Source organism: Gorilla gorilla, chromosome 1 (assembly GCF_029281585.2).
Source record: "Gorilla gorilla gorilla isolate KB3781 chromosome 1, NHGRI_mGorGor1-v2.1_pri, whole genome shotgun sequence".
NCBI lineage: Eukaryota > Metazoa > Chordata > Mammalia > Primates > Hominidae > Gorilla > Gorilla gorilla.
Genome location: NC_073224.2, coordinates 105,534,854 through 105,561,787, shown reverse-complemented (window position 1 = coordinate 105,561,787; position 26,934 = coordinate 105,534,854). Strand labels below are relative to the sequence as shown.

Genomic DNA, 26,934 nt, shown 5'->3' with positions numbered 1-26,934 from the left:
TTAAGTTAGATTCAAGTTTTATTTTTCTCTCATGTAAAATAATCTCCATAGGTAGGTAGCTCACAGCAGCTCCAGCATCATCAGAGGTCCAGGCTCCTTTTATTTTTCTCCATCACTATCCTCAGCCTGTGTTTTTTTCTTTTTTTTTTTCTTGAGACGGAGTTTTGCTCTTGTTGCCCAGGCTGGAGTGCAATGGTGTGATCTTGGCTCACCGCAACCTCCGCCTCCCGGGTTCGAGCGATTCTCCTGCCTCAGCCTCCCGAGTAGCTGGGATTACAGGCATGCACCACCACGCCCAGCTAATTTTCCATTTTTAGTAGAGATGGGGTTTCTCCATGTTGGTCAGCCTGGTCTCGAACTCCTGACCTCAGGTCTGCCCACCTCGGCCTCCCAAAGTGCTGGGATTACAGGCGTGAGCCACCACGCCCAGCCTATCCTCAGCCTGTGGTTTTCATTCTCAAGGTTACCTCATGGTCCAAGATGATTGCTGGAGCTCCAGCTATCATATCTGCATTCCAGCTGGGAATCAGGAGGAATGAAGAAAGGGCAAAAAAAGGATCAATGTCAACCTTTCCCCGTGTAAAAAGGCTTTCTTGGAAGTCTTGTCCAACAACTTTTGCTTACACTTCATTGGCCAGAATTTTGCCACATGGCCACTCTCAGCTGCAAGGGAACCTCAGGAATACAAGGGTTCCAGTGGCTCACGCCTGTAATCCCAGCACTTTGGGAGGCTGAGGCAGGTGGATCACCTGAGGTCAGGAGTTCGAGACCAGCCTGGCCAACATGGCAAAATCCTGTCTCTACTACAAACACAAAAATTAGCTGGGTGTGGTGGCACATGCCTGTAGTCTCAGCTACTCGGGAGGCTGAGGCAGAAGAATTGCTTGAATCTGGGAGGTAGCAGTTGCAGTGAACCAAGATCAAGCCACTGCACTCCAGCCTGGGCGACACAGCGAGACTCTGTCTCAAAAAAAACAAACAAAAAAAAAAACAAAAAAAACAAGAAGAAATACAAGGGTTATTTTATTAAGGAAGAAGAGAATGGCTTTTCTTTTTTTTTCTTTTTTTTTTTGAGACAGAGTCTTGCTCTGTCGCCCAGGCTGGAGTGCAGTGGCGCGATCTCTGCTCACTGCCAGCTCCGCCTCCCAGGTTCACGCCATTCTCCTGCCTCAGCCTCCCGAGTAGCTGGGGCTACAGGCGCCCAACACCACGCCTGGCTAATTTTTTGTATTTTTTTTTAGTAGAGACGGGGTTTTACCGTGGTCTCGATCTCCTGACCTTGTGATCCACCCGCCTCAGCCTCCCAAAGTGCTGGGATTACAGGCGTGAGCCACCGCGCCCAGCCAAGGATGGCTTTTCTTAGGTAACTACCAAACTCTGGAGTGGCACATCCCTTCGGCTACTTAATGTCTCTCTATTAGTTCTTCATGTGGCTATTTGTCGTTCAGCAACCTATAAACTGAAGACAAGTTATCAACTCTCAACACACCTGATATACAGTAGGAAGCATTGACCACAGTCAAAATTCCCAGTTGGGAAAGGAGAGCATAGGAGATAGCCCACTGAAAGGTGGGTCTATGTTCTGTCCCTTGAACCTCAATTGGTTGACCAATTGAGTGTGGTAGAAGAGATGCTTTGTAACTTCTGAGGTTAGGGCCTGAAAGGTGATGCAGTTTCTGCTTTCTTTTCTGGAACAATTATGCTGGGACTTTGGACATCTAAGTTAGCACAGCAACTGCCCTAAAGCTGGCATCTTGTGAGGAAGCCCAAATTAGCCACATGAGGTGGGGGTCATTAAGTAGCCCTGAGAATATATAAAGAGACTGAGATCCAGTCAGCCCTTACCTGCTCCAGCTTCAGTCATTGCCTGCCTACGACCCCAAAATGCCTGGGGCCAGAGTGCCCAGCCAAGCCCTTTGGATCCGTGGAAACAGTAAGAGGTAATAAAATAATTGTTATTTTAAGCCACTAAATTTTGGGGTGATACATTACACAGCATTAGGTCACCAGAACAACAGTATGTAGCAAATCTGGGGTTGGGGATGAGGATGACTTGCCCTGACAGAGGAGTGAGTTGCTGGGTTAGTCTATCTGGCTTCCCCTGGTTCTGCCCCCTGGGAAAATCTCCCCTGTTCTCCATGGCCCTGGCTCTGCCCTCAGAGAGGTTGTTCCTTGTCCCTCATCCCTCATGGCCCATCTGAGGAGGCTTCTGTGGTTAACACTCTCCTTAAAGACTACACACCATTGGCAGCCACTTCTAGAGGGATGCATTTGGCATCCAAAATGTTTTAGTTTTGTGGGACAGGTGTGGTTTTTTTGTTAGTTTGTTTTGGTAACATAATTTCCTGAAATAATTGTAGGCATCCAGTCAATTCTCAAGCATGAGTTACTGTAGCTAAAGGTCTTACATGTAATATTAAGCCTAAAAACTCGTATTTTGCGTATTGTCCTCTGTGTTCTGATGATCCCCCCCTAAATCTCTGATTAATGGTAGCTTGAAGGGGAAGACAACAGTGTTAATCTGATCTTTGCTGGTAGTCTTGCACGATTGCAGTGACAAAACCTTTTTAAAAAAATTGAGATGGGGCCAGGTGCAGTGGCTCATCCTGTAATCCGAGCACTTTGGGAGGCCAAGGCAGGTGGATCACCTGAGGTTGGAAGTTTGAGACCAGCCTGACAAACACGGAGAAACCCTGTCTCCATTAAAAAATACAAAATTAGCTGGGTGTGGTGGCACATGCCTGTAATCCCAACTACGTGGGAGGCTGAGGCAGGAGAATCGCTTGGGTGGAGGTTGCAGTGAGCCAAGGTTGCACCATTGCACTCCAGCCTGGGCCACAAGAGTGAAACTCTGTCTCTCAAAAAAAAAAAAAAAAAAAAAAAAAGAAAATTGAGATGGGGTCTCGCTTTGTTGCCCAGGCTGGTCATGAACTCAAGGGGGTTTGAATAATCTTCCCAGCTCAGCATCAGGTGTGTGCCACCGTGCCCATTGATCACAAAACTCTTAACAGAAGATGCTTGAGAAAAGTTTGGGGCTGCAGTGTTATCTCCCGCTTTTCAGCAGCTACCACTCTTAATCGCTTCAGTTTGGGTTAGAGAAGCAGTTGGCTTCTTCAAGCCATCAGTCTCCAAATAATAAAACTCTCGGCCAACTTTTCTATTTTTGCTTTTCTTGGGTGTGGGCCCTAAGCAGAGAGTGCATTCTTTTTTTTTTTTTTTTTTTGAGACGGAGTCTTGCTCTGTCGCCCAGGCTGGAGTGCAGTGGTGCGATCTTGGCTCACTGCAAGCTCCGCCTCCCGGGTTCATGCCATTCTCCTGCCTCAGCCTCCCGAGTAGCTGGGACTACAGGCGCCCACCACCATGCCCAGCTAATTTTTTTAAAATATATTTTTAGTAGAGACAGGGTTTCACCATGTTAGCCAGGATGGTCTCGATCTCCTGACCTCATGATCCGCCAGCCTCGGCCTCCCAAAGTGCTGGGATTACAGGTGTGAGCCACCGCGCCCAGCCTTCCTTTTTTTTTTTTTTTTTTTTTTTTTTTGAGACGGTCTCATTCTGTCACCCAGGCTGGAGTGCAGCAGTGTGATCCTGGCTCACTGCAACTTCTGCCTTGTGCGCTCAGGTGATCTTCCTACTTCAGCCTCCTGAATAGCTGGGACCACAGATGGGCGCCACCACACCCAGCTAATTTTTGTATTTTTTGTTGAGATGGGGTTTGCTATGTTGCCTAGGCTGGTCTCAAACCCCTGGGTTCAAGCAATCCACCTGCCTTGGCCTCCCAGAGTTCTGGGATTATAGGCATGAGCCACTACATACAGCCTTAACTGCTTTCTAAGGCAAAATAGGGAACTATCTGACTAAGTGCTTCGCAGGTACTAAGGGTTACCAGCTTTCCAGCCTGTACTGGGTGTATCCTTCCTAATAACTGCCTAACCCACTTCTCCTAAGCCAATGCCAGATTTTATTTATGTTTGTTTTTGTTTTTGAGACAGGGTCTCACTTTGTTGCCCAGGCTGGAAGACAGTAGCGAAATCTCATCTTACTACAGCCTCCACCTCCTGGCTTCAAATGATCCTCCTGCCTCAGCCACCTGAGTGGCATGTGACACCATGCCCGGCTAATTTTTGTATTTTTAGTAGAGACAGGGTTTCGCCATGTTGCCCGAGCTGGTCTCTAACTCCTGAGCTCAAGCAATCCGCCCACTTCGGCCTCCCAAGTGCTGGGATTACAGATTACAGTCATGAGCCACGCACCCGACCCCTATTTTGTTTTATTTTTTGAGATAGGGTCTCACTCTGTCCCCAGGGCTGGAGTGCAGTGGCATGATCACAGCTTACCACAACCTTGACCTCCCGGGCTTAAGCAATCCTCCCACCTCAGCCTCTCAAGCAGCTGAGACCCACAGGCATGCACCACCATGCCCGGCTTATTTATTTATTCATTCATTCCATGAACCAGCTAATTTATTTATTTTTAATTAATTATTTATTTTGAGACAGAGTCTCCTTTGATGCCCAGGCTGGAATGCAGTAGTTCAATCTCGGCTCACTGCAACCTCTGACTCCCAGGTTCAAGCAATTCTCCCTGCCTCAGCCTCCCAAGTAGCCACATTACAGGTGCTGCCACCACGCCTGGCTAATTTTTGTATTTTTTAGTAGAGACAGGGTGTTGCCATGCTGGCCAAGCTGGTCTTGGATACTCTTACTTGACTACTTACTTGCAGTAATAATTATGAATCGATTTGGAATTGCATTTATGTTTGTAACACAGACTAGAAGTAACAGAGACTTAAACAAGATGGAAGTTAATTTTTCTCTCAAGGTAATGAAATCTGGATGCAGGCAGCCCAGGGCTCATCTAGTGTCCCCAGGAATTCATCAGGTTCCCAGGCTGCTCTGCATCCTTAAAGACCTGTGTTTTTCCCCCTGCTCTGTCATCCTTAAAGGCCTGTGTTTGGCCGGGCACAGTGGCTCATGCCTGTAGTCCTAGCTACTTGCAAGGCTGAGGTGGGAGGATCTGGGAGGATCCCTTGAGCCTGGGAGGTTGAGGCTGCACTGAGCCGCGAACGTGCCGCAGCATTCCAGCCTGGGTGACACAGGGAGAACCTGCATCAAAAAAAAAAAAAAAAAAAAAAGGCTTTGGCTTTCTCAATTTGCCTGAAAAATCATAAGATCACAAGATCCTTCAACCATCAGGCAGGCCTGTGGTCTAGACAGGAAATAGGAAAGGGAGAGGAGAAAAAGATTGAAAGAATTAAAGAGAGCATATGCCAGCTGCTTGACCTTTTTTAATTTTAATTTTAACTTTCTGGTGCTCTCCTTGTCTCCCTGTCTCTACAGAGACAAAAAATAACAACAATAATAATAATAATTAGTTGGGCATTGTGGCATGCACCACTAGTCCTAGTTACTCAGGAGGCCAAGGTGGGAGGGACTGCTTAAGCCAAGGAATTTGAGGCGGCAGTGGGCCATGATGATGCCAGTGCACTCCAGCCTGGGCAACACAGTGAGAGAGACCCTGTCTCAAAAAAATAAAAAAAGTTTGTGGGGGCCGGGTGCGGTGGCTCACGACTGTAATCCCAGCACTTTGGGAGGCCGAGGCAGGCAGATCACGAGGTCAAGAGATCAAGACCATCCTGGCCAACATGGTGAAACCCCATCTCTACTAAAAATACAAAAATTAGCTGGGTGTGGTGGCGCATGCCTGTAGTCCGGGCTACCCAGGAGGCTGAGGCAGAAGAATCACTTGAACCGAAGAGGTGGAGGTTGCAGTGAGCCAAGATGGCGCCACTGCACTCCAGCCTGGTGACAGAGTGAGACTCCGTCTCAAAAAAAAAAAGTTGGAAGCTGAATTATTAAGAACATACAGGTTTATAATTACTGTATGTTCCTAGTGAATTGAAACATAACAATGTAGTAACTCTTTATGACTAGTTAATACTTTTAGTCTTAAATTTTATTTACTCTAATATTGATATAGCTACACCAACTCTGTTTTGTGGTTAGTGTTTCCCTGGCGTATATATGTTTTTTCTATTCTTTTAACCCCTCTAGTTCTTTTTCTTTTTTCTTTTTTTTGAGATGGAGTCTCACTGTCACCCAGGCTGGAATGCAGTGGTGCAATCCCGGCTCACTGCAGCCTCTGCCTCCCGGGTTCAAGTGATTCTCCTGCCTCAGCCTCCTGAGTAGCTGGGATTACAGGTGCCTGCCACCCCACCCGGCTAATTTTGTGTTTTTAGTAGAGACAGAGTTTCACCATGGTAGCCAGGCTGGTCTCGAACTCCTGACCTCAGCAGATCTGCCTGCCTTGGCCTCCCAAAGTGCTGGGATTACAGGCATGAGCCACCGCACCCGGCCAAGCCTCCAGTTTTCTTTGAGAATGTTATTCTAGCCCACCCCGCCCAGCTAATTTTTGTATTTTTTAGTAGAGATGGGGTTTCAATATGTTGGCCAGGCTGGTCTCGAACTCCTGACCTCAAGTAATCTGCCCAACTCGGCCTCCCAAACTGTTGGGATTACAGGCATGAGCCACCATGCCTGGCCAGATGTTATCACTAGTGTCTCATATAAGCAATGTTGATTTAGCTTTACCCACAAATTTGCTTATCTTTTTCTCACCAATTAATGCTTCACAAACCTTCATTCTGGGATAATTTTTGTTTTTCTGGAAGTAAATCTTATAGCTCTTTTTTTTTTTTTTTTTTTTGAGACAGAGTCTTTGTTTGTCACCCAAGCTGGAGCTCAGTGGCACAATCTTGGCTCATTGCAGCCTGCAACCTCTGCCTTCTGGGTTCAAGTGATTCTCTTGCCTCAGTCTCCTGAGTAGCTGGAACTACAGGTGTGCACCACCACACCCAGCTAATTTTTTTGTATTTTTAGTAGAGATGGGTTTCACTATGTTGGCCAGGCTAGTCTCGAACTCCTGGCCTCAATTGATCCACCTGCCTCAGCCTCCCCAAAGTGCTGAGATTACAGGCGTGAGCCACCACACCTGGCCTAAATCCTATAGTTCTTTTAGTGAAGATACGTTGGTAGTAAACTTTCTCAGCTTTTGTTTGTGTAAAATGTCCTTGTTTCATCTTCATACATAAATATATTAGATATAGAATTCTGAATTGGTGAATATATTCTCCCAGCACATTGATGATATAATTCTACTGTTGGGCTTTCACTGTTGCTGTACAGAAGTCAGATATCAATCCAATTGCTATTTTTACTTTTTATTTTTTTGAGACGGAGTCTTGCTCTGTCACCCAGGCTGGAGTGCAGTGGCACCATCTTGGCTCAATGCAACCTCCACCTCCCGAGTTCAAGTGATTCTCTTGCCTCAGCCTCCCAAGTAGCTGGGACTATAGGCTCATGCCACCATGCCCAGCCTCTAATTGCTATTTCTTTGTTAGTTTTTTTTTTTTCCTGAGCTGACAGATGATTATAATATCTTTGTTTCTGATGTTCTACACTTTCAGTAAAATGTGTCTGGGTATAGATTTATTTTCATATGTCGTGCTTGGGATTTGTTGGGATTCCTGAAACTGAGGACTAATGTCTCATCAATTTCATAGTACTATTAGCCACTAACTCTTTTTTGAGAGTTGGGGTCTTGCTCTGTTGCCCAGGCTGGAGTGCAGTGATGCAATCATGGTTCACTACAGCCTCCAACTCCTGGGATCAAGAAATCCTCCCACTTCAGCCTCTCGAGTGCTGAGATTACAAGCGCATTGCACTGTGCTTTGCCTTTTTTTCTTTTGAAGTGATGTCAAACTTACATAAAAGTTGCAAGTATAGTCCAAAAGACTTTTCTTCCCCCTGAATCATCTGAGGGTAAGTTGCTAACTTAATTGCTCATTATCCCTGAATACTTTAGTGTACATTTCCTAGAAAAAAAAAAAAAGACATTCCATTACATAACTAGAAGACAATCACACAAATCAGAAAATTAACACTGTTATATTATTACCATCTAATCCTCAGATTTACCAACTAGCCCAATAATGGCATTTATAGCAAAGAAAGAAAAAAATTCAGTTTAGAATCTCATGTTGCATTTAGTTGTCATGTCTTTCTAAAGTCCTTTAACCCAGAAGAGTTCCTGATCTTTCCTTGATTTTTATGACCCTGACACTTTATTTTTATTTATTTATTTTTTGAGACGGAGTCTCACTCTGTTGCCCAGGCTGGAGTGCAGTGGCGCGATTCCGACTCACTGCAAGCTCCGCCTCCTGGCTTCACGCCATTCTCCTGCCTCAGCCTCCTGAGTAGCTGCGACTACAGGCGCCCGCCACCGTGCCCAGCTAATTTTTTTGTATTTTTAGTAGAGATGGGGTTTCACCGTGTTAGCCAGGATGGTCTTAATCTCTTGACCTCGTAATCCGCCCGCCTCAGCCTCCCAAAGTGCTGGGGTTACAGGCGTGAGCCACCGCGCCTGGCCTACTTATTTTTGAGACAAAGTCTTGCTCTGTTGCCCAGGCTGGAGTGCAGTGGCACCATCTTGGCTCACTGCAACCTCCATCTCCTGGGTTCAGGTGATTCTCCTGCCTCAGCCTCCTGAATAGCTGGGATTACAGGCATCTGTCACCATGTCCAGCTATTTTCTGTATTTTTAGTAGAGTCAGGGTTTCACCATGTTGGCCAGGCTGGTCTCAAACTCCTGATCCGTCTGCCTTGGATTCCCAAAGTGCTGGGATTACAGGCATAAGCCTGTAAAATAACTGGCCCAGGCCAGTTATTTTGAATTGCCCCTTAATCTGGATTTGTCTGATGTCGGATTCAGGTTATGCATCGTTGGCAGGGATAGCACAGTGATGTTGTTATTCTTGTTCAGATGGCACACGGTTTTAATTTGTTTCATTTTTTCATAATAATAAGGGGTGAGTTGCCAGGGTACAGATAAAATAATATTGGCCCTGATTTGATAATTGCTGGAGTTGGCTGATGATTACCTGGAGGCTCATTATACTTTTCTGTTTACTTTTATGGTTTAAAATTTTTCAGAATATTGAAATATTTTTTAAAATCTGAAGCAAAGATATTTAAAATATTTTATCTAGCATATTAAGGCACACTGGTACCAAGTGGGATTTCGGTTTTATTCCATTTACTATAGTGCTGGGAATGGATGATCTTAAAATTAAAAAAATACATGTATACAGTCTAGGCTCAGCCCATGGGACCATAGTTTGTAGTCTTTGTCCTAGAAAATGAAAGCGTATTGGCTGGGAACAGTGGCTCATGCCTGTAATCCTAGGCTGAGACAGGAGGATAGCTTGAGCCCAGGAGTTTGAGACAGCCTTGGCAACATAAGGAGACCTTGTCTCTACAAACTATATATATACACACACACACACACACACACACACACATTTTAATTAGCCGGATGTGGTCACACACACCTGTAGTCCCAGCTACTCAGAAGGCTGAGCGGGACAATTGCTTGAGTCCAGGAGTTCAAGGTTATAGTGAGCTATGATCACACCACTGAACTCCAGCCTGGGTGACAGAGCAAGACCCTGTTTGTTAAATAAATTTTAAAAATAGGCCAGGTGGGCTGGGCGTGGTGTCTCATGACTGTAATCCCAGCACCTTGGGACGCCGAGGTGGGTGGATCACCTGAAGTCAGAAGTTCGAGACCAACCTGACAAACATAGTGAAACCCTATCTCTACCAAAAATACAAAATTCGCCGGGCATGATGGCACATGCCTGTAATCCCAGCTACTTGGGAGACTGAGGCAGGAGAATTGCTTGAACCTGGGAAGCGGAGGTTGCACTGAGCCGAGATCACACCATTGCACTCCAGCGTGGGCAACAAGAGTGAAACTCCATCTCTAAATAAATAAATAAATAAATAAATATAAAAATAGGGTAGATGTGGTGGCTCATCTCTACCAAAAATAAAAAAATTAGCTGGGCGTGGTGGTGCATGCCTGTAGTCCCAGCTATTCGGGAGGCTGAAGTGGGAGGATCACATGAGCCCAGGAGCTCAAGGCTGCAGTAAGCCGAGATTGTACCACTGCGCTCCAGCCTGGGTAGCAGAGTGAGACCCTCTCTCAAAAAAAAAAAGCCAGGCATGGTGGCTCACGCCTGTAATCCTGGCACTTTGGGTGGCCGAGGTAGGCAGATCACGAGGTCAGGAGTTCAAGACCAGCCTGGCCAGTATGGTAAACTCCGTCTCTACTAAAAACACACACAAAAAATTAGCCGGGTGTGGTAGTGGGCACCTGTATTCCCAGCTACTCGGGAGGCTGAGGCAGGAGAATCGCTTGAACCTGAGAGGTGGAGGTTGCAGTGAGCTGAGACTGTGCCATTGCACTCCAGCCTGGGTGACAGAGCGAGACTCAGTCTCAAAAAAAAAATTATAATAATAATCAAGAATGAGGATAGGAGTAGTATAGGACAGAGTGGGGTGAGGCAGAAGATGGCTGCAACAAGGAGAGGTGGTGGGTGCTATTAACAGAAGGTGCTGTGCCATTAATCTGGGGGTATGTGTGCCTGTGTGTGCATCTCCAAAGATTCCTCCTACTAGCCAGGCGCAGTGGCTCACATCTGTAGCCCCAGCTACTTGGGAGGCTGAGGTGGGTGGATCGCTTGAGCCCAGGAAGTTGAGGCTGCAGTGAGCTGTGATTGCACCACTGTACTCCAGCCTGGGTGACAGAGCAAGACCTTGTTTAGAAAAAAAAAAAGTGTGTGTGAGTGTGTGTGCAAATATATATATATATATATATATATATATATATATATATATATATATATTCCTCTTACTCTTTCCTAGGCAATGGTTACCACAATTCTGCTACTATCACCATTGATTTACTTTGCCTGCTCTTGAACTTTATTTATTGTTTATTTTTATTTTATTTTATTTTTTTGAGACAGAGTCTTGCTCTGTCGCCCAGGCTGGAGTGCAGTGGCGTGATCTTGGCTCACTGCAACTTCTGCCACCTGGATTCAAGCGATTCTCCTGCCTCAGCCTCCCAAGTAGCTGGGATTACAGGTGCGTGCCACCACGCCTGGCTAATTTTTGTGTTTTTAGTAGATACGGGGTTTCAGGATCTTGGCCAGGCTGGTCTTGAACTTCTGACCTCGTGATCCACCTGTCTCAGCCTCCCAAAGTGCTGGGATTACAGGTGTGAGCCACCACGCCCAGCTTGAACTTTATATAAATGGAATCATACTATATATTTATAGTATATATATACATAAATAGAATCATACTCTCTATGTGAAGTTCAAGAATTTTTTTTTTTTTTGAGTCGGAGTGTCACTCTTGTTGCCCAGGCTGGAGTGCAATGGCACAATCTTGGCTCACCACAACCTCCGCCTCCCGGGTTCAAGCGATTCTCCTACCTCAGCCTCCTGAGTAGCTGGGATTACAGGCATGCACCACTATGCCTGGCTAATTTTGGTATTTTTAGTAGAGACAGAATTTCTCCATGTTGGTCAGGCTGGTCTTGAACTCCTGATCTCAGGTGATCCACCAGCCTTGGCCTCCCAAAATGCTGGGATTACAGGAGTGAGCCACTGCACCCGGCCCATTCCTGCTGATTTAAATATCCAGGTAAATGAATCTTCCAGGCCACTGGCCTCTCAGTCTCTTGATCTCCCCTCCTAGTCCATTCCTCTCTCCTGAATGCCTATTTCCTATCTTTTTGCTCCTCAAATTCCTAGTTTCTTCATCATCCTCACTCTTAGAGAGTGATCTTGATTTTTTATTCCTATGAAGAGTTTGACAACACATGTTCTTGTTTCTTATACCACTGGACAACAGAAGCAACAAAGATATCCCACAGCTCCCCAGCTCCCTCGACCCATGCCCGCTCACTCTGCCTTCTCTCCCAATTTTTATTCGGGAACTGTCCCTGCCCCTGTGTAAGGCAATTCCTCTGTTTGTGAACTTGACCCTCTCGCTCACCTTCTGAAGAACATGACTCCAGAAACTTTCCTTATCGCTCTGCTACGACTTCGGTTTTTCCTGTCTAGAGGATCCTCCCCACCCGTGTACTGACGTACAACTTCTTCATCTTCAAACAGTCCTTTCCTTGGGTCAGTAGAACCTGATGAGAAAAAAATGTAACTATTAAAAGAAATAGTCCTCTTGGTCACTCTTTTCCCTCTAGTTACCATCTTTTTTCTCCTTCCTTCCTTTGAAAGAGTTTTATAGTGACTTTTCTTTTTTCCTCCTCCATACTTGTAAACCCATTCCATGCAGGCTTTTGTCCCCACCAGTCCATCAACTCTCTCCTCATGATGATCACCAGTGACCTCCATTTTGCTTTAATCCATTGGTCAATTCTCAGGTTTCATCCTATTTGATATTTTAGTGGCATCTGACTATCATTCTCTCTTCCTCTTTCTTGAGATACTTTTTAAATTTAGCTTGAAGGTTACAACACTCTCCTGGTTCCTTCCTTCCTCTTTGCTGTTCTTCTCATCTCCTTGACCTTTTAACTTCAGAGTTTCCCATGCCTCAATCCTCCCTTGGTGATCTCATCCATTCTGACCTGGGTTTTAAATACTATCTATAAGCTGATGACACCTACATTTGTATCTCCACTTGGATGTGTAATACCTCAACATGACTAAAACTGAGCTACCGACCTAACCCCTAAAACCTGCATCTCCTGTAGTCTTCTCAGCTCAAGAAATGGGGCAACATCATGCTTCTACTTCCTCAGCCTCCAAGCTTTGGAGTCTTTTTCTTTCTTCCACACCACACTTTCAACCCTTTTAAAACGTTTAAGTCAGGCCACCATGTCATCTGTCTCCTTTTGATGGCTTTCTAACCCACTCTGAGAAAATGCCAAAGACCTTCCCATAGCTTCCAAAGCATCCCATGACCCAATTCACTCCTCCCACCCCCTCTGGAACACACTCCCCACCTGAGGACCTTGTACTTGTTCTTTCCTCCTGGAATGTTCTTGTCCCAGATAGCTGCATGGCTCACTCCCTCATCTCTTTCGGACCTTTACTTAACCACCATCTTCTCGAAAAGGCCTTTATTGTCCACCCTACCTAAAATTGCAACCCTCCCACACTTACTGTCATCTTTCCTTGCTTTTGTTTTTGTTTTTGTTTTTTTTTTGAGACAGTCTTGCTCTGTCGCCCAGGCTGGAGTGCAGTGGTGCGATCTCGGCTCAATGCAACTTCTGCCTCCCGGGTTCAAGCGATTCTCCTGCCTCAGCCTCCCAAGTAGCTGGGATTATAGGCGTGTGCCACCACGCCCAGCTAATTTTTTGTATTTTTAGTAGAGACAGGGTTTCACCATGTTAGCCAGAATGGTCTCGATCTCCTGACCTCATGGTCCACCCGCCTCGGCCTCCCAAAGTGCTGGGATTACAGGCATGAGCCACTGCGCCCAGCCGCCTGCTTTGTTTTTTTTTTCATTGTTTTTGTTTTTAAATTAATACACTTTATTTTTTACAGCATTTTTAGGTTTACAGAAAAATTGAGCACAAAATGCGAGTTCCCACACATCCTCTCTCTCCAGTTTCCCCTATTATTATTATTATTTTGAGACAAGGTCTTGGTCTTTTGCCCAGGCTGGGGTGTAGTGCTGTGATTACAGCTCACTGCAACCTTGACCTCCAGGGCTCAGGTGATTCTCCCTCCTCAGCCTCCCAAGTAGCTGGGACCACGGGTGTGCACCACCATGCCACGCTACTTAAAAAAAAAGTTTTTTTGTAGAGATGGGGTCTCTCCATGTTGCTCAGGTTACTCTATTATTTATTAATATCTCGCATTAGTGTGGTACATTTGTTACAACTGATGAACCAATATGGAAACATTATTATTATTATTAAGAGACAGGGTCTCACTTTGTTGCCCAGGCTGGAGTGCGGCAGCAGGATCGTAGCTCACTGCAGCCTCAAACTTCTGGGCTCAAGGGACTCTCCTGCTTCAGCCTCTTGAGTATTTGGGACTACAGGTGTGCGCCACTGTACGCGGCTAATTTTTCAAATTTTTTGTTGACCCTCCCGCTTTGGCCTCCCAAAGTTCAGGGATTACATGTGTGAACCACCACGCTCACAGGGTTCACTCTTTGTGTTGTACGAATCCATGGCTGTTGACACATGTATCCACTATTACAGTATCACACAGAATAGTTTCAGTGTTCTAAGAGTCCCCTGTGCTCCATTTATTTATTCATCTCTCTCCCTCCACCTGAACCCTCAGCAACCAACCACTGATCTTTTTACTCTCTATAGTTTTGCCTTTTCTAGAATGTCACATAGCTGGAATCATACAGCATGCAACCTTTTCAGATTGGCTTCTTTCACTTAGTCATATGCACCGAAGATTCCTCTGTCTTTGCATGGCTTGATAGCTCTATTTTATTCCTTGGCAGCTACCATTTCTAATATTTATTGTTTGTCTTCTCTTTAGGAATGTGTGTTTCATGACAGGGCTTCTTGTCTGCTTTTTTCATTGCTACATCTCCAGTACCTGAAATAGTACCTCCTTCCATGGTTGTGGTAAGGACTACGTGAGTTATTAATAATATGTTTATTAATAAAATAAATAAAGTTTTTCTTTGTGTGTGTGTTTTTGAGACAGGGTCTCGCTCTGTCTCCCAGGTTGGAGTGCAGTGGTGCGATCCCGGCTCACTGCAGTTTTGACTTCCTGGGCTCAAGCGATCCTTCCATCCCAGCCTCCCCAGCAGCTGGGATCACAGGCGCCTGCCAACACCCCTGGCTAATTTTTTTTCCCAAATATTCTGTAGAGGCAGAGTCCTGCTGTGTTGCACAGGCTAGTCTCGAACTCCAGGGCTCAAGTGAGCTACCCACCTAGACTTCTCAAAGTGCTGGGATTACAGGCGTGAGACCCCCAAAATATGTGTATATGAGTAGTAATTGTTATTCCGCATAGGGAGACCAGAAGAGGAGGTGGAAATGGAATGCCGGTTGGTTACATCGGGTTAGGGAACCTTTAATTAGTTGCTCAGAGAAGGAACAGCACCTGAGCTGGAGCAACTGGGAGCAAATGCAGGCGGACAGAGAGCACAGGATGCAAGGCTCCGGGAGAAAGGGCACACTAATCCCAACTGCCAATTACTTTACAAAGCGTGTTTACATTCTAAACTCATTTAATTCTCACAAAAATAATATTGTCAGGTGGGTATTATAATCCCCGTTTTACTCATGAGAAAACAGGATCTGGGAGGTTGAGCGACTTGCCCATTGCGACCATAGGGCAAGTGGTGGCTCCAGGATTCCCATCCAGAAGTTCTGATTCATACTTCAAAGGAGCTTGGAAACTCTCCGGGTGCGCCGGGGAGTCCTGGTTCCGGTGTCCTGGGACTCCTGGGCAGGGTAACAAAACCACTTTTAAAAACTTTGCCGGGCCCGGTGGGTCACATCTGTAATCCCAGCACTTTGGGAGGCCGAGGCGGGCGGATGATTTGAGGTCAGGAGTTCGAGACCAGCCTGGCCAATACGGTGAAACTCCGTCTCTACTAAAAATACAAAAATGGCCGGCCGCGGTGGCTCACGCCTGTAATCCCAGAACTTTGGGAGGCCGAGGCGGGCGGATCACGAGGTCAGGAGATCAAGACTATCCTGGCTAACACGGTGAAACTCCATCTCTACTAAAAACACAAAAAATTAGCCGGGCATTGTGGAGAGCGCCTGCAGTCCCAGCTACTCGGGAGGCTGAGGCAGGAGAATGGCGTGAACCCGGGAGGCGGAGCTTGCAGTGAGCCGAGATCGCACCACTGCACTCCAGCCTGGGCGACACAGCGAGACTCCGTCTCAAAAAAAAAAAAGAAAAAAAACAAAAATTAGCCGGGCGGGTAGTGTCGCACACCTGTAATCCCAGCTGGTCGGAAGGCTGAGGCAGAATTGCTTGACCCTGGGAGGCGGAGGTTGCCGTGAGCCGAGATCCCGCCACTGCACTCCAGTCTGGGCGACAGAATGAGGCCCCGTTTCAAAAAATAAAAAATAAAAAACTTCGCCAAGGTAGGGAGTAGTGGCTCACGTCTGTAGGATTGCTTGAGACCAGCCTGGGCAACATGGCAAAACCCTGTCTCTTCAAAAAATAAAAAAGTTAGCCGGGCGATTTGGCGCTCACTTGTAGTCCCAGCTACTCAGGAGGCTGAGGCGGGAGGATCACTGGAGCCTGGGAGGTTGAGGCTGCAGTCAGCCGTGATCGCGCCACTGTGCTCCCGCCTGGGCAGCAGAGTGAGGCTCTGCCTCAAAAAAATTAATTAAAAAAAAAAAAAACCACGCCGTTAACGAGCGGCTGCGTGCGCGAGGTGGCACACTGGGCTTGCAGACGAATTCTGCCAGTGAGTGCTATTAGAGCATCAAAGAGATTCATTTTCCGAGCGACTCCTCCCTTTCCCCCGCCTCCAGGGGGCGTGGCAACAAAGCGCGGGAAAACTCGACCTTGACCCCACCCCCACGCCATGTTGGGGGCGGGGAAAAGGGGAGCCCTTAAATGGGAAATGGAGCAGTTGGTCCCCCCAGCCCATACTTAGGACGCCTATCAGTTACTCCTTTAAGGCCTCTTTGGAAATGGCCCAGGCCACGCCAGCACTCCTACGTCACCTCTCCCGCTTCCGGTCCGCGAGCCCTTCCCAACCTTTAGGTCCCGATTCCTTCCACGCTCCAAATCCCGTGCCCCGTCCACGCCCTCCCGCAGAGGGAGGAGCGACGGGTTACGCTGTCGCCCAGGAGCTGGCCCGCGCGAGGACCCCATCCATCAGATTATATGGCGATTTAGACGGTGGGAGGACCGCAAAGAAATGGTCAGCGGATGACGTAATGTTTGGGGTGGCGTCCCATTCTGTAACTTCTGTACGGCATCAGTGACACGGGTTTAGCTTGAAACAGCGCAAAAGGACTTACACTTCCGTGCTCCACTCCGACTCAATGCGGTTCTGCTCTCAGTGCCCACCACACAGAAGCTGGGTTCCTTACATTCGCGAAAGCGAACTGCAGCTTCAAGCTTCGAGCGGCCAGTAGGGAGCGAGGGGCGGAGACGCACCTGGGTGCTCCCCCTTCCAGTAGGCAAGCTGGGAAGCAGGCTGGCTTGTTTCTAAGCGACAGTGGCGGAGGCCAATCGTTTACGAGACTTGTAGATGGGGCAGACGGACCCCGGCACAGCCAATGGGGAGAGGTATCTTCAGAGGGCCTCGGCCCCTTGCCCAATGAGCATAAGAGGACTGTGCGGGGCTAGTTCCGAGCGGCAGTATTTAGGGCCAACCCAGTGCGGGGCTGGGAGGGGCACAGGGCTGAGCGACGGGGGCAAGGGCCAATGGCGAGTGCGAAAACGGGCAGCCCAGACCTGGAGCGCGGAGGGAGGAGAGGGAGTGGGGAGGCCGAACCGGAGAGAAGCAGGAAGTAGCGGCGGCCGCGGGGAGGGCGGCGGTGGCGGCAGCGGCTGGAGCGGGGTAGAGACCGCCGGGTCTCGGTCCGCACCAGGAGCGGAACAAGTAAGCGTGCCTGGGATAAATACCCGCCCTTGGCTCCGCCCCCTGGGGGGGGGCGGGTAAATACCCCCGCCCCTCCCCCCACTTGGTCAACTACCCCCTTCTCCGCGCCGCCCCCTGGGGCGGCTTCTAGGAAGGCCCAGACACCGCCTCCATCCATTGGGGCGGATGGGCGAAACTCCTGGCCTGTTGAAAGCACAGTCCCTAGCCGGGTAAACCCCCAGGAGGGTCGAGAACCCCAGGTCCTGGCGCCCCCGACTCGAGAGGCACCCGAAGTGCGGCCCGGAGATTGGAGGCTGCGGGATGTCGCGACCTAAAATGGTGTCCGTTCCCGGGGATGGGGGCGGGGGAACTGGGCCAGGCCGGAGCGGAACCTGCACCCCGACTGGGTGCGGGTCAGCGTCCGGGCCCGGGCAAGACTCAGGCTTGCGCCCCCGGCCCCCTGCGCACCCCCCGATCAGTCTCCAGTCTCTAGCGAGCCTCCGGGAGTGCGCGGCGGGAGGAGGCTCCGCTGCGCCCGGAGGGCAGGGGACGAGGTCCGAGTTGGGACGGACCCCAGCTAGAGAGCTGAGAGTCGCGCAGAGACCGTCCCCTCTCTCCTCCCCTCTTTCCAGCTCCCCACCCTATCCTGTGTAGTCCTGGGTCCCCAGGTGCTGCGCAGCAGCTCCCAAAGGGCCTGGACTGGCTGAGGCCCGGCCTTCGCTTCGCACGCCGGTGCGAGTGAGAGAAGGGCCGCGCGCCTCAGTTTCCCTTGTAGTTTCTCATGTGTACACCCCGCCCCCTCCTCGAAACCCAGGACTTGCTCCCCGCGCCAGCTCTCGGCAGATGGCAGGGACTTAATTCCGCCTGCTGCCCAGCTTGGCCTCAACCTAATCGCCGCCAGCCCCTCGCCCTCCTCTGCGCTGCAGGCCTTGGGCCCGGGCAAAGGTCAGTGGAGCCCCCACTCGACCTGGGCCTGTTCAGCCTCTTCCTGTTCAGCCTCTTTGGCTTTTGGGGAACCACAGAGGGAAAGGGGGCGGGGGAGATAGGAGCCCTAGAGACAGGGCTCAGCAGTCGCAGGAAGGCCTGATCCTCCTTGGCTTGAGCTTGGCGGCTTGCTTGGTCGACTGTCTGCTCTGGGTGGGTGGCCATCGGATGACCTCTAAGTCACTGGGACACCCAAGAGGGAGGTGGCTGGCGGGGTAGGGGGGCGGGTGAGTTCGCAGGTGTTTTCTCCTAGTCCCCGCTGGTCTTCGTTGTAGCACTCCACTTTTCTGAGTACCTGAGTGGAAGGTAGCTCAGGCCTCTGGTCAGGAGGGAACCAGGCTTAGGAGCCAGGCCTATAGAGACAAGGGTTTTTGTTTAAACCCAGATTCTGCAGAATTGAATAGGGTGGGGGTGAGGGGAGGACTCCCCCTTTGGTTTTGCCCCCACCCCAACCTTGGTCCCAGCAATCCCAGCTGCCACATGCTGGGACTGTCTCTAGTTACAGTCTGAAGACTGGAGAGAGGTGGGAGAACTGGCTGGGAAATGGCCTGCAACCTGGGCAGGGAATGGATAGGGATAGACTCTTTAGTTGCTTCTTCGTAGATACAGAAACACTCATGGGGAGACACTGGTAGGGGACAGACCTGGGTCTCCCACAAACTCCGAGCTGGCCTGCTTGTTGGATTAGTGCCACATAATTCTTGTGGGATTTTTAATTTTATTTCTTGCACTTGGCCAGGTTGAGGCTAGGTGAAACTTCCTGGGCTACTGTTGCCACAGGAAAATGGAAAGGGTGAGGAGTTAAAGTTAGGGGATGGAATGGGGTGAGGAGCTTGGAGCAGAAATGATGGGTGAGGGTTGAGGGAGCCTGGCTTTTTTCCACTGTGGCAGCTGTGCTGGAGAAATTTGTATGTATCTTGGGAGTTTTAGCCTCGGGAAAGCAAGATGGGGAGGGGTGGAGAAGGAAGGGCTGGCTAGGGGAGGGCCAGGCACTCTGGGGAAGGTAGTGAGCGAGCAGCAGGTGTTTGTGACAGGAGAGGCCTAGGCTGGGGCCCTTGTGACCAGGCTGCCATCACCATTTTCCCCTTTGTCTCTTCTCTTTGTCTCTTTCTGTTCCTGTGTCTTATTCTTTCCATCTTGGTCTCTTGGGTAATTTCCTTGAGTCCTTTTTTCCCTGCTGACCAAGCTAGATCTCCAGGTGCCAGTGATGGCCCAGGTGCCCTAGACTTGATCCTGCATGACCCCTGACTCTTGCCTCCGACCCCAGCCCTAGAGTTCCAGTGCTTATTCCTTTCCAGTTCCTCCTTGACCTGACATGTCCTTGCTTGGTTCATCTGGAATAGTAAATCGTATTCTTGGTGGGATTCTTACATTAGCAATTTCGTATTATGCTCAGAATAACCCTATGATACATAGATCACTTGTGCTCTCTGCCTTGTCTTGTCTTTTTTTTTTTTTTTTTTTTTTTTTTTTGAGACAGGGTATCACTCTGTCACCCAGGCTGGAGTGCAGTGGCATGATCATGGCCCATCACAGCCTCGACCTCCCGGGCTCAGGGGATCCTCCTATTTCAGCTGGGAGGCATAGCTGGGACTACAGGCACGTGCCATCATGCCTGGGGAGTTTCACCATGTTGCCCAGGGTGGTCTTGAACTCCTGGGCCCAAGTGATTGGCCTCCCAAAGTGCTGGGATTACAGATGTGAGCCACCACACCCGGCCATTTGTGTCCTCTTTCAAACAGCAAAAGTAAGGCACTGAAGAAACTTGCTTGTACTGCACGCCCCTGATAAAGCTGAACGAGGATCATTTCTTAAGTCTTGGCTTATGGCATTGTCCCTTTGTACATGCAGCCTTTCAGATCTGTGTGGACCCCAGAAGATCCGTGAAGAATATGAATTGATTCCATGCGGACATGAATGAGTCCTTAAACCTAGAGCATCATGTACATCATCCTCCTTAATAATAGTATTGATTATTTGGTTCTTTGCTGGGGACAGGAGGGGATGAGATGGTTTCCACCAGAATGCTCACTGAGCTCTATTACCCTTCCCTGTTCCCTGTATTTTTTTTTTTTTTTCTGAGACAGAGTCTTGCTCTGTCGCCCAGGTGGGAGTGCAGTGGCACGATCTCAGCTCACTGCAAGCTCCACCCCCCGGGTTCAAGCAATTCTTCTGCCTCAGCCTCCCGAGTAGCTGGGACTACAGGTGTGTGCTGCCATGCCCAGCTAATTTTTGTATTTTTAGTAGAGACGGGGTTTCACTGTCTTGGCCAGGATGGTCTTGATCTCCTGACCTCGTGATCCGCCCGCCTCTGCCTCCCCAAGTGCTGGGATTACAGGCGTGAGCCACCATGCCCGGCCCCCTATATTTCTTTTTTTTGAGACAGGGTCTCGCTCTGTCCAGGCTGGAGTGCAGTGGCGTGATCTTGGCTCATTGAAACCTCAACCTCATGGGTTCAGGCGATTCTCCTGCCTCAGCCTCCTTTGTAGCTGCGATTACAGGCATGTGCCACCACACCTGTCTAGTTTTTTGTATTTTTAGTAGAGACAAGGTTTCACCATGTTGGCCAAGCTGGTCTCAAACTCCTGACCTCAAGTGATCCATCTGCCTCAGCCTCCCAAAACGCTGGGATTACAAGCATGAGCCACCGCACCTGGCCCCTTCCCTGTATTTCTAAGAACTCTTTTTTCCCCTGCTTTCTCTGGATTTTGGAGCCCACCAAGGTATGGACACTAACCCTCTTCTGATTTTAGGGTTTGGCAAACCTAGCAGCTCTGTAGGATTCATGCCGTGGCGGAGGTGTACCTAAGTTGGAGTGTATGTGGGTTCTGAGAGAGGATAAATATGGAGATGCTGAGGGAAGAGCTCCAGGATCTCTCTTCTAGACATCTCAGTTTCTCCTCCTCGTTCCTGTTTTCATCAGGTCTGGGATCTGCCGATATGGGGGATATGAAGACCCCTGATTTTGATGACCTCCTTGCTGCCTTTGACATCCCTGACATTGATGCGAATGAAGCCATCCATTCTGGGCCAGAAGAAAATGAGGGGCCTGGAGGCCCAGGGAAGCCAGAACCAGGTGTAGGAAGTGAATCTGAAGACACAGCAGCAGCCTCTGCTGGGGATGGCCCTGGAGTTCCAGCCCAGGCCTCTGACCATGGCCTGCCACCGCCAGACATTTCTGTAGTCAGTGTCATTGTCAAGAACACTGTGTGTCCTGAGCAGTCTGAGGCCCTGGCTGGAGGCTCAGCAGGAGACGGGGCCCAGGCTGCTGGGGTAACTAAGGAAGGGCCTGTGGGGCCTCATCGAATGCAGAATGGTTTTGGGAGCCCTGAACTTTCCCTCCCAGGAACTCCCCACTCTCCTGCTCCTCCCAGTGGGGGCACCTGGAAAGAAAAAGGCATGGAAGGCAAAACTCCCTTGGACCTGTTTGCTCATTTTGGCCCTGAGCCAGGGGACCACTCGGATCCCCTGCCTCCCTCTGCACCCTCTCCCCCTCAGGAGGGGGCTCTGACCCCACCTCCTTTCCCCTCTTCCTTTGAGCTGGCCCAGGAGAATGGCCCAGGCATGCAGCCACCTGTTTCTTCCCCACCATTGGGGGCCTTGAAGCAGGAGAGCTGCAGCCCCCATCATCCCCAGGTCCTAGCCCAACAAGGCTCAGGCTCCAGCCCTGAGGCCACGGACATCCCTGCCAGTGCCTCGCCTCCCCCAGTTGCTGGGGTGCCCTTCTTCAAGCAGTCTCCAGGGCACCAGAGCCCTCTTGCCTCCCCCAAAGTGCCCATCTGTCAGTCCTTGAAGGAAGAAGATGATGATGAGGGGCCGGTGGACAAGTCTTCCCCAGGAAGTCCCCAGAGTCCCTCTAGTGGGGCCGAGGCTGCAGATGAGGACAGCAATGACTCCCCTGCCTCCAGCTCCTCTAGGCCTCTTAAGGTGCGGATCAAGACCATTAAAACATCCTGCGGGAATATCACAAGGACTGTAACTCGGGTCCCCTCAGATCCTGATCCACCTGCCCCCTTGGCTGAGGGGGCCTTCTTGGCTGAGGCTAGCCTCTTGAAGCTGTCCCCTGCAACACCTACTTCTGAGGGTCCAAAGGTGGTGAGCGTACAGTTGGGTGATGGTACAAGGCTGAAAGGCACTGTGCTGCCTGTGGCCACCATCCAGAACGCCAGTACTGCCATGCTGATGGCAGCCAGTGTGGCTCGCAAGGCTGTGGTGCTGCCTGGGGGGACTGCCACCAGCCCTAAGATGATTGCTAAGAACGTGCTAGGCCTGGTGCCCCAAGCCCTGCCTAAGGCTGACGGGCGGGCAGGGCTGGGGACTGGGGGACAGAAGGTGAATGGTGCCTCGGTGGTGATGGTGCAACCTTCAAAGACAGCTACTGGGCCAAGTACAGGGGGTGGCACAGTGATATCACGGACCCAGTCCAGCCTGGTGGAGGCCTTCAACAAGATCCTCAACAGCAAGAACCTGCTCCCTGCCTATAGGCCAAACCTGAGCCCACCAGCTGAGGCTGGGCTGGCCCTGCCTCCCACCGGCTACCGCTGCCTGGAGTGTGGGGATGCCTTCTCATTGGAGAAGAGCCTGGCACGGCACTATGACCGTCGGAGCATGCGCATCGAGGTCACCTGCAACCACTGCGCCCGCCGCCTGGTCTTCTTCAACAAGTGCAGCCTGCTCCTGCATGCACGTGAACACAAGGACAAGGGGCTCGTCATGCAGTGCTCACATTTGGTCATGAGGCCTGTAGCCTTTGACCAGATGGTGGGGCAGCCGGACATCACACCCCTGCTGCCTGTAGCTGTCCCATCTGTCTCTGGAACTCTGGCCTTGCCTGCCTTGGGCAAGGGTGAGGGGTCCATCACCTCCTCTGCCATTACTACAGTTGCTGCTGAGGCCCCTGTCCTGCCGCTCTCCACAGAGCCGCCTGCTGCCCCTGCCACCTCTGCTTACACATGCTTTCGCTGCCTGGAGTGCAAGGAACAGTGCCGGGACAAGGCTGGCATGGCAGCTCACTTCCAGCAGCTCGGCCCCCCTGCCCCTGGGGCCACCAGCAATGTGAGTCACCTTTCACAGCCCTTCTGTGGGGACAGGATCTAGGAAGTCGTTGGGGGCTTGGTTAGAAGTAATGGAGATAGGACACTCCTCACCGACTTTCCTTGTTTAACCCACTCGACAGGTGTGCCCAACCTGCCCCATGATGCTCCCCAATCGCTGCAGCTTCAGCGCCCACCAGCGCATGCATAAGAATCGACCCCCCCATGTCTGTCCTGAGTGTGGGGGCAACTTCCTGCAAGCCAATTTTCAGACCCATCTCCGGGAGGCCTGTCTGCACGTCTCTCGCCGTGTAGGATACAGGTGCCTCGGACCCTTCCTCCATAGAACTGTAGGGTTTCGTGTGTCCTAGCCTCAGCCTCAGATGGCCTTTCAAGATCCCCTACCTTCCCTGCTATATCCCTCAGCCCTGTTGTTTTGCCAGACTCAACCCTGAGATAGTACGTCCTGCCTTCCCGTCGTCCCCCATGGAGATGGGGGGAAGCAGGGCCACCTCTGGAGCTCCAGCTCTCCCTTGGCAGCCTCCCTTGGGGAACAGCCTCTGCACCTCTCTCCTTTCTCCACCCTGCTCATGCTCCACTACTGATTTCCTTCTTGTAGTCTACCCAGTCTCAGAGAATAAATGTATGGTCCCGGGGTGGGCATGGAGATGCCTCCCACCTCACCACAGGGCCTCCTGCTTCCTCCCTAGGTGCCCCAGCTGTTCAGTGGTGTTTGGGGGTGTGAACTCCATCAAGTCCCACATCCAGACGTCGCACTGCGAGGTTTTCCACAAGTGCCCCATCTGCCCCATGGCCTTCAAGTCTGGGCCAAGTGCCCATGCCCACCTCTACTCCCAGCATCCCAGCTTCCAAACTCAGCAGGCCAAGTGAGGCCCGGGGGAGGGACGGGCCGGGCCAGGGAGGGAGGGCTGGTGGGGCGCAGGAGGGGAGGGGCTGCACCCAACCCTGCCTGATGTCTGCACTGTCCTCACTTCAGGCTGATCTACAAGTGCGCCATGTGCGACACAGTCTTCACTCACAAACCCCTCCTCTCCTCACACTTCGACCAGCACTTGCTGCCCCAGCGTGTCAGTGTCTTTAAGTGCCCGTCTTGTCCTCTGCTCTTTGCCCAAAAAAGGACCATGCTGGAACATCTCAAGGTACAGGATCAGAGGGATGGGGAATGGGTGCTTAGCTGTACTGACCTGAGGCTGGGGCCACATACTTTAGAAGTGGGGGGCTTTGGCACAGCCAGGCCCTCCCCCACAACAGCAACCTCCCTTGTCTCCTCTCACAGAACACCCATCAGTCTGGGCGCTTGGAGGAGACTGCTGGGAAAGGGGCCGGGGGTGCCCTGCTGACCCCCAAGACTGAGCCTGAGGAGCTGGCTGTTTCTCAGGGAGGGGCAGCCCCTGCTACTGAGGAGTCGTCTTCATCTTCAGAAGAGGAGGAAGTACCCAGCTCCCCTGAGCCCCCCCGTCCAGCCAAACGGCCTCGGCGGGAACTAGGGAGCAAAGGCCTCAAGGGTGGGGGTGGGGGGCCTGGAGGCTGGACCTGTGGCCTGTGTCACTCCTGGTTCCCTGAGCGTGATGAATACGTGGCCCACATGAAGAAGGAGCATGGCAAGGTGAGTGGGCCCCAAGGGGAGTACCATGGGCTGGGGGCAGCATTGGGACTGCCAGTGTGACAGTGGGGACGGGGTCCTGGAGCCTGGCTCTGACATCTACCCCTGCTCTCCTAGTCAGTGAAAAAGTTTCCCTGTCGCCTGTGTGAGCGCTCCTTCTGCTCCGCCCCCAGCCTGAGGCGCCATGTCAGAGTTAATCACGAGGGCATCAAGCGAGTTTACCCCTGCAGGTAAGTCTTGCTCCCCGCTTCCTCTTCCTGCCCAGCACGTGACTCTCCCTGTATGCCAAAGTACCTGTGCACCTGCGATGTGTCTAAGTGGCCTGATGGTTGGGGTCTCCCTGTGCTCCGGCAGCCCCCTCCTCAGAAGCAAGAGCCCTGGCTTTCGGGCTGTGCCGCTGCTGCCATCCTGTCCTCTCCCATTTCAGGTATTGCACAGAGGGAAAACGCACCTTCAGCAGCCGCCTGATCCTAGAGAAACATGTCCAGGTCCGGCACGGCTTGCAGCTTGGGGCCCAGTCCCCTGGCCGGGGGACCACCTTGGCTCGGGGTTCCAGTGCCAGAGCCCAGGTAGGCAGAGGTCCGGCCTGCTGTGCTAGGGCTTTGAGTGGGAAACTGGAAGGCAGAGACCATGGCCTCAGGAAGCGAGCGTGGGGGTGCCAGGGACAGTAGGGGTGGTGGTAAGGCCCAGTTTCTTCCACTTTTCTTCAGGGGCCAGGTCGGAAACGCCGCCAGTCTTCTGACTCTTGCAGTGAGGAGCCTGACAGCACAACACCGCCAGCCAAGTCCCCCAGGGGTGGACCTGGATCTGGAGGCCATGGCCCTCTGCGCTACCGGAGCAGCGGCTCCACAGAACAGAGTCTCATGATGGGGTTGAGGGTGGAGGATGGTGCCCAGCAGTGCCTCGACTGTGGCTTGTGCTTTGCCTCCCCTGGCTCCCTGAGCCGACACCGTTTCATCAGCCACAAGAAGAGACGGGGTGTGGGTAAAGCCAGTGCCCTGGGGCTGGGGGATGGGGAGGAAGAGGCCCCTCCATCAAGGTCTGACCCCGATGGTGGAGACTCACCCCTGCCTGCTTCTGGAGGCCCACTGACCTGTAAGGTCTGTGGCAAGAGCTGCGACAGCCCTCTAAACCTCAAGACCCACTTCCGCACGCATGGCATGGCGTTCATCAGGGCTCGGCAGGGGGCTGTTGGGGACAACTAGTCTCCAAGCCTGGGACTGACCAGCCCCTTCCTCTTGGAGCCTGGTTTTCCCTGCTGCTGCCTGATCCCTGGGCTCGGGAGTTTCATTAACATTAATATTTTGTTAATTCCTGTCTCTCCAACCTGAAGAAGAGCATTTGAGGATTATTCTAGTTATTTGCAACCTCCCTTTGGGTTTGGCCCTGGAGTCCTAGTAGAGGGGACCCTCCATTCCTCCTTTCTGAGCCCAACACTAATTAATTTTATGCTCCTGCTGCAGAACCCCCAGTGTGGGCCTGGGGGTGGGAGGATGGGACTTAGGTATGCCTGCTAGACAGGTTCAGGGAAGGACTGATGGCGGTGTCATGGATGGACACACCCCTCCACAATTCCTTCAGGCATGGACTGGATCTTTCCTCCTCTAGGCCGGGCCCTGCCCTAGTGCCCGTCCCCCCCGCCCAACCCCAACTCACTGGCACTCAAGCCCCCTACCCCTGCAGTGCCTTTCACTTCTTTTTTCCCCAGAAATCCAGGGCGGGGGGGTGGGGGGTTGGTAGGGATGAGTCCTGTCAAGGGGGCCACAGGAGAGGAGGGGACAGGCTCTCAGGAATCCTTTATTCTTGTAGTAATAATAATACTAACAAACAGTTGGGGAACTAGGGAGAAAACCAGACCATTAAAACTGTTTTTGTGGTCGAATCTCCA

The 26,934-nt window shown here is 51.0% G+C and overlaps 1 protein-coding gene and 2 long non-coding RNA genes across 10 annotated transcripts; 1 reads left to right on the top strand and 2 right to left on the bottom strand.

Moving 5' to 3' along the window:
• On the bottom strand, positions 1–17,312 carry LOC129526014 (uncharacterized). 3 transcript variants are annotated; one of them, XR_008670586.2, is made up of 4 exons: positions 16,840–17,312; positions 11,907–12,048; positions 7,766–7,873; positions 1–519 (listed from the first exon to the last, which is right to left on the bottom strand). It is a non-coding gene; the product is annotated as an uncharacterized lncRNA (long non-coding RNA). The 3 variants fall into 3 exon arrangements; XR_008670588.2 differs by lacking the exon at positions 7,766–7,873; XR_008670583.2 differs by lacking the exon at positions 1–519 and having other exon boundaries at positions 3,202–7,873.
• Positions 15,060–16,478, bottom strand: LOC129526018 (uncharacterized). The gene is made up of 2 exons (XR_008670594.2): positions 15,797–16,478; positions 15,060–15,294 (listed from the first exon to the last, which is right to left on the bottom strand). It is a non-coding gene; the product is annotated as an uncharacterized lncRNA (long non-coding RNA).
• ZNF687 (zinc finger protein 687) lies at positions 16,571–26,934 on the top strand. 6 transcript variants are annotated; one of them, XM_055358133.2, is made up of 10 exons: positions 17,319–17,426; positions 20,241–20,332; positions 21,313–23,444; positions 23,566–23,744; positions 24,133–24,309; positions 24,420–24,582; positions 24,720–25,049; positions 25,164–25,276; positions 25,474–25,615; positions 25,757–26,934. In XM_055358133.2, the coding sequence occupies exons 3-10, from the start codon at positions 21,330–21,332 to the stop codon at positions 26,249–26,251; spliced, it is 3,714 nt and encodes a 1,237-aa protein (XP_055214108.2). In that variant the 5' UTR covers positions 17,319–17,426; positions 20,241–20,332; positions 21,313–21,329; the 3' UTR covers positions 26,252–26,934. The 6 variants fall into 6 exon arrangements, with proteins under 6 accessions (XP_055214099.2, XP_004026679.4, XP_055214108.2 ...); XM_019022298.4 differs by having other exon boundaries at positions 20,241–21,112; XM_055358124.2 differs by lacking the exons at positions 17,319–17,426; positions 20,241–20,332 and adding an exon at positions 16,571–16,739.